This window comes from Staurois parvus, unplaced genomic scaffold (assembly GCF_062004578.1).
Source record: "Staurois parvus isolate SC_StPar_1 unplaced genomic scaffold, SC_StPar_1.0 ptg000151l, whole genome shotgun sequence".
NCBI lineage: Eukaryota > Metazoa > Chordata > Amphibia > Anura > Ranidae > Staurois > Staurois parvus.
Window position 1 is genome coordinate 144,033 of NW_028317947.1, and position 7,259 is coordinate 151,291.

The 7,259-nt window shown below is 40.7% G+C and overlaps 1 protein-coding gene across 2 annotated transcripts in view; it reads left to right on the forward strand.

Moving 5' to 3' along the window:
• The window catches only part of MLLT6 (MLLT6, PHD finger containing), a 127,623-nt gene extending 124,529 nt beyond the window's left edge, over positions 1-3,094 (forward strand). For both annotated transcript variants that reach the window (XM_089674301.1, XM_089674302.1), the window contains one exon: positions 1,731-3,094. In XM_089674301.1, the coding sequence (XP_089530427.1) occupies positions 1,731-1,772 (42 nt within the window). In that variant the 3' untranslated portion in view covers positions 1,773-3,094. The remainder of the gene's footprint in view (positions 1-1,730) is intronic.
• The last annotated feature ends 4,165 nt before the right edge of the window (positions 3,095-7,259 follow it).

Below are 7,259 nucleotides of genomic sequence, written 5' to 3' on the forward strand. Positions count from 1 at the left end.
AAATAGGGAGCAACTGAGCATGTGCAGAGGAGGGTGAAACAATGTATTACTGGACTTTAAACCATATAGTCACTTATTCTTAATGTTTTACATAGTTATACCTGCAAAAGGGGCCATCCTGATGTGATCTAGCAGGACTTTTCTGAGTGTAGTGTGAGCAGTTGGTGAGGGAAATACAATAGACCTGTCTGCAGAGACGTTCCCATTGATACTGCATATTTCACAGAAAAGATGGAGACATAAAAAGTTGTGCACAACAGCAGATGTACAGCCACAGCTTTAACTTGATTCATATGATGTAATTAAAGTGTGGATGAAGCCAGTTTGGGGAGATTTCATTGACTTCATGTCCCATAGATGTAACTGGAATTTACAAGAAATCTGACAACGTGAGGTTCCCCTCTTAGACAGTTGTCACTGGAACAGGTGTCATTCTTGGAATATTTACTTTCACCTTTTGTTCTAGTTACAGTTCTAAAATCCTGAATTTCACCACATCGGGGTAATTTTTCTAATGGGGGGGGCACATAAAACAATAAAACTTTACAAAGGATCCTACCCACCCCCATTCTATCCAAATTGTAAAAAAGAAAGAAATGTGTCCCTTTTACATACATTTTAAGAGAAGTGTCAAAAGGAGGTATGAAACTTGTAGTTTGGCAGTGAGATCCCAGGGATCCAGTCTATAGTATGTCTAAAAAGCACCACTGACAACAAATAGCATACAGTGCTAAATTTAGCACTGTTAAAGAGTAACAGAGTTAGACTTGGTTCACATCTGTGCGGGTGGTGCCACTGCGGGACCCACACAAATACTTGCAGCCGCACCACCCACACAGGAATGCAGGACCCGTGGGCGGGTGCCATTAATTCTAATGGCACGCCGCCCGCACTGGAAATTCGGTTCCTGTGCGGGTTGCGATTTCCCAAGTAGTGCAGGGACTTCTTCCCTGCGTGTCCCGGGGCATGGGATTCCATTCAGATGAATGGGCTCTCATGCTCGCGCAAATCGCGGTCCGCACGGCCACACAGAAGTGAACCAGGGGTTAAAGCGTATCTCCACATTTGTTGAGCAATAAACATTCCCGTCTGGGAGATCTATGTATATTGCAAGGATCTTAACAAAATATTGCAAATTCCTACCTTTTGTTTTTCTGAAGAAATGACAGTTTGTGTCCACGTGCAGAGTGAATCTGTATGGGAGTGACTTCATAATTATCAATCAGCTGCTGCATCTGCAGGCCTCTAATGAGGAAATTGGCCAGTTGTGCATCCTTTTAGATGTGATTTCCCTTTGGGAGTACCTCGTGAAAAATGACAAATTTTTTATTGCAGGGGATGCTCAAAATCTGACTTGAATCTTAGTGCAGATTTCTGGGAAAAATCAGTGAGCCAATCATTTAAACAAGAAATTACATATCTGGTGGGCATTCAGTACACCATCTGTGTACAGAATGCCTCCAGATAGCCGTATTGCATTGCATTTTTACAGAAAAGTACAGCGGCTGCAGATTGAAAAGGAAAGGTAATTTTTTAATAACATTCAATCACAATATGGCTTGTGTCGCAATTCTATATGCTATATATTTTCTTTTCACTATTTTTGCCCCACAAAAGTGGAGGTACCCTTTAAGAGGTGGCAATAATTTCATACCTAACATCCATGGTAAAAACAAAACTTTATTATATAAAGAAAAATTTCAACCTTGTACCTGTCTCTTGTTTTTCAGAGGGGTGGTGAGAAGACGCCTACAAATCATGACAAGGGATGAACCAAACCCCCCAGAATCCACCACACCTGAACATTCTCTACCCAACCAAAGGGGCCTGGAGCAGAGGAGAGGATGTTCCCAGAGTCATCAGTAGAAGGGAATATCTAGAAAGTAGGAGGTTACCCAACACAAACATATTAAGCAATGCTGAATGGTCTGTAGGAGATATGACGCAGTGGATTCCATGTAAAGTAGTCAGTGTTTGTATACTGAGCATTGCGGGTTTTCATGTACAAGAATGTTTTAAAGGAAATTGTTGCTCATAGCAACTGATCAGTTTCCAGCTGTCATTGTTCCAACATTAGCAATCACTTTGAGGAAATTAAAAAAGAAAAAATGGACCTGATGTGAACTGTTGCCTAGAGCAACCCAAGTCCTTATTATGTTTGAAAGGGAGTCCTTTCTTTGCTCGTTTTATTTTTATCAGGTTCCCATAATTCAATGTTTGTGGCAAGTCAGTAAGGGTAACAAGAATGTTTGTACAAATAGCCTTGTGGATATGTGTACATGTCTTTTAGAAGTTATGTGCCCAATTATTTTTTTACCAACTTGGCAATCTGAGCCATCTTCTCTCCTTTTGATTCGCCCATTTGGTAGTAGAATTTTCTGCACTTGGCCCTATGCCTATTCTGTTCTCCGACAGCTCGGCGGAACCTGAAGCACCTTGTGATACAAAGTATCAGTCCACTTGAAGGATGAGCGCTGGCAAGTTTTTCTCTCTTTATTGTTCTGACCTTTTTTCCATACACGAGACATGTATATTATTTGTTTTTGTTATATACATATATAGTATGTATACACATTCACACTTTATTTTGTTTGCTGTTCATTGTACCCCAGTTATGCTTCTGTGAAATTTCACTTTATACACATAGTAAGAAATGTAGCAATTTACGTTGTGACTTTTTTATTACAAGATGTAGATATTTGTCCATATTTATCTTATGGGGTAAATGGGAGTTTTTTTGATCCATTTCATTGGGGCTTGGCATATTTTGTACATAAACATTTATACCAATGTGTAAAGAAGCATTCAGCAGCCCCAAATTTTGCACCTTCCCGAAGTCGCATAATGCGCCTCAATGACTGTTTGTATTAAAATAGAAATGTGTTTGATGTTTGTGACAGATTTATGCACTCTCTGGCTAGAGAAGCATGCTGGGAGTTGTAGTAGCTGGCTAATCACAGGTGGTCCTAACCTGCATTGTAATAACTTACCTGTAAGTCTTTATTCTCACAATGCAGGAATTTTCATTGCTGTATATAATCGACACATTTTTGTACAATAACTGTTTTTAAAGCATAACTCCACTTTTTTTGCACTGGCTACCTTGTTATTTTAAGTCAAGGCAGTAGAAATGTCAACATTTCTTAAAATGGCATTTATTACTTAACTGGTTCTCTTTCTCCAATCTGGGCAAAGTAGAAGAGGCACTTAACTTTAGGTAAGCTTGTGATTCACTGTCCTTCTGCTATGTGACAGCATGAAGTGCCTTTTAAATGGCCCAGTACTGCCACATGGGGCCCAGGAAGTAGTCTAAAGCTCCGTTTGAACTCCAGCAAGTTGATTTGTAGCTTTCACATGGCTTTCCTTCCCCAGTTGATGTGGGTGAATACAGCAGTGCAGCAGAAAATGAAATATAATTATGTACTGCTAGGGAAGGGGATAGTTAAGCGACCCTTTTACTTTACCCTTTAACTTTAGATTCTCATTATTTAGAAAGAAACACCCAAACTCCTCAGTATTCTATGCGTGTCTGGTGCTAATAGGGAGGCAGCAGATTACCTCTTTTAATTTCTGCTTTTTTGAGCAATACAAATACTGAGACATATTTACCCTAATGCAGGGTAACCACTTGAAGCCTCTACAGCAGTGGTTCTCAACCTGTGGGTCGCGACCCTTTTGGGGGTCGAACGACCCTTTCACAGGGGTCCCCTAAGACCATCAGAAAACACATATTTCCGATGTGTAAAGAGCAGCTACTGTGTAGAAAGCAGCTGCTGTGTTGAAAGCAGCTACTCTGTTAAAAGCAGCTACTGTGTTGAAAGCAGCAGTATTGGAGGTAAAACGACACTCATGAATTATAATTACTGGGTAAATAATTTTATGGTTGGGGGTCACCACAGCATGAGGAACTGTATTAAAGGGTCATGGCATTAGGAAGGTTGAGAACCACTGCTCTACAGCAAGGGGTGTTGGAGTTTTTCATCCAATCTTCAATTCATCTTGGTTGAAAAAGCAGAATTGAAAAGAGGTAATCTGCTGCCCCCCTATTAGCACCAGACACTCATGGAATACTGAGGATTTTGGGCATTTCTTTCTAAATAATGAGAATCTCAAGTTAAAGGGTAAAGTAAAAGGGTCACTTAACTATCCCCTTCCCTAGCAGTAAATAATTATATTTCGTACACTCCTGTATTGTCCTATCTCGATACAGTGCTGTACCAGTGTGCAGCAACTCTCACCTCTCTCTCTGCTCACAGAGGCAACAGTGGGAGCAATTGGCTTCTGCTGCTGTCAATCAAATCCTGTGAGCAGAGAGCGGGGCTGGGGCTGAGATACCCTGTGTGTGTCAATAGATGCACACAGCCCAGCACAGGATCGAGCCCGTAGGTGTGCAGCCATAAGAAGCGGCTTGCTAAGGGGGGTACACAAAGGAAAAGAGGAGCCAAGATTGCCAGCAGGGGATCTCAGAAAAGGAGGTTCAGGGCTGCTCTGTGCAAAACCATTGCACAGAGCATGTAATTATAACGTATTTGTTATTTTAGAAAAAAATGCTTTTACAACCACTTTCAGTGTCCCAATAGGATCATTCACATACAGAATGCAGCCCGATTATCACAAAGTTCACTGTATAATACAATAATATCTTTCCAGGTGTGGGTGCTTTTATTTATCATTAGACATTTTTGAAGTGGGAAAAACAGAATCGATGGTTTTTGATATGACTGCACTGCCTTTTGAAGTATGAATTTGGCCTATTGGGAATTGCTCACATTTTGCTTGCTTCTGTAGTTGATCCCCATGGCAACAAGCAAAATTTTGAAGATTCTTATTGGCAGTCAAAAGGCTGTACAGGACCGGGGGAACTAGATATCTAATGTAAGTTGTTTACAACATTGATTAGTAAACTGCCTTTATTTACAGTAACAAATATTTCAGAGAGGGGAAACAAGTAGATATCTGCTGATAACCTGGATTTCTTGGTTTAAAAATGCACCAATGTAGGAAAGCATTGATTGTAAATAGCTATGTGCAGCTATGGGACTCTGTATACTGAATCGTAAATGTCCCCGCTACAATGCCACAATTTTCCTGGTCTTTTAGTTTAAAATTCATAAAAGTCTGGTCCTTCATTTATTTCACATTTTTCCTAAGTACATGGATCGTTTATATTGTATATGACTGTATTCTTCTTAGGATATCAGAAGGTTAGGTAATTACAGACAAACAAAGCACCAACTTTCATATATTGATTAGTTGCTAATCTGCACACACATATAAGTAACCAGAGCAATTAGATATAGCTATGGCAGGAAAACACTTAATGTATTTCTGTTCACCAGTAGTTTTGTATAAAATGTTTGTATAGCTAAAACATTTTGTCAGTTTTTAGAGTAGGGAAGGTATAGAACCTCTGTCAAGTTTTTATTGCCGTCTGTGTCCCCACTGGAGAGATTCCGCTCTCTGTTTGTCCTTGTAGCCATTGCCACCAAGGCAAAAAGTGGTGGAAAATTCAGAATTTCACAGCTGTCACCAGAACAAGAGGTAAGGGCATACCTGTTCCAGTGTCAAGAGGGAAGAAGGGAATAGTTTGTAGAAATTTGCTAAATTCTTGTTGTATCTCTGGGACAGGAAGTGAAAGGAAATCTCCCTAATGAAACACAGACAGCAAAAGGTAAACTAAATGGGTTTTTAAACCCTCCCTTCTCTATCCAGAACTTAAAAAAAAAAAAAGAAAACAAATGTAGCTATACATACATTCTCATGGGGGTAAGTGTTTAGTAAATATACTTACCATTACCTGGCTTCCGTTCTTCAGGAGGTGACTTCACCATCCTTCAGTGAGATCCAGGGCAATGCAAACTACCCAAATCGCACAAGGCGATGATCTAGTACAGTGCAATAGCCTCATTTCATGGGGTTTGGGACGCCTGCAATCTCAAAAGATCTTGCCAGAAGAATAACATCACCCTTGCCTAGGTAACGCAGGTGGAATTTCGGGAGTAAGAAAACTATATTATCTGAAACATTTTTCCCCAACAAATATTTTTTGGTGGAAAGGGCTGTGAATAAATAAGTAGATCTTTGTTTTGTTTTTTTCTTTTGTTCAAGGACAGCTTTAAAGTGGAATTAAACCCTCCTATCCTATACAGACAAGGAAGCTGCCTTCTTAGCTTCTGTGTGATTTGCAATTGCCATGTTGCTACACGTGTGATCAGCTTTGCCATTTGATGGCTGGACAGGTTAGTTGAGAACTAGCAGAAGTACACTAGTAACTGCAAAAGTTCTTATTCAAGGCTTGCCTTGAATGTAACTGTTTAAGCAAACTGGTAAAGGAGAGTTAGAGCCAAAGCTCTTTTTGCATTACTTCTTCTCCTGTGGGTCACAGGAGAGCACTTAGTTCTGCACTCCTGTGACCCACTTTCAGCCGATAGAGGGCTACAGCCTGCTGTTGGCTGACGACACTGAGGCTATCCAGGCTCTGAGCAGATGCCAATTTAGATTTCTGACCGGCAGCTGGCTCATCTTCTCAGAGTGTCGCTGAAAGTCTGAGCTAGCTGTTCCCACCCTCTCCACAGCCCAGCACTCCAGTAAATGCAGGAGGGGCAGAGCAGAGTGCTGATGACTGACAGCTCTTGACTCACTGAAGACTGAGAACTGAATGGTCAGCAGTCTTTGATTGCTCAGTTCTCGGTCTTAGAGGCGGTGCTGCATCCACCTTTTTGTTTAATTCCTATGCTGTTCTTTTAATTCAATAGGTTTAGTTCCTCTATAACTAAGGGGAGACAAACAAATTAAGATCCAGCTACAGTTACATCAGCAGTTTGTTTGTTTTTTTCTGGGGGGGGTTTGGCTTTATGAATAAAAACTAACCATTTTAAGCACCTCCACCAGTATTCTATGGTTTACCAGCCCCTCCAACTTCCACCTTTGCCGAACAGCCTGACCTGTTACGAGAAGTGGAAAACCAGTGGATTTACTGGTAGAATCAACAGGCAATAAAACTGTTACAGGTTGGACTCAGAAAAGTGCTATGTTAATTCTGTTGTCCATAGTTCCACATTTAATGTCATGCATAAGGTGAGCACTAGGAGAGCCAGCTTTCTCGGGAATGTGCAAGGAACGAAGATCACTATTGTGTATTTGTCCCCCCCGTCTAGTAATTTGTGGTTACAAAAACTTCCAAAACATAAACATCCTTTTGCTAAGCTATTTGTGTTGTGCTGCAGCTTATGTATCCCACAAAAAATTTCCTCCACAGA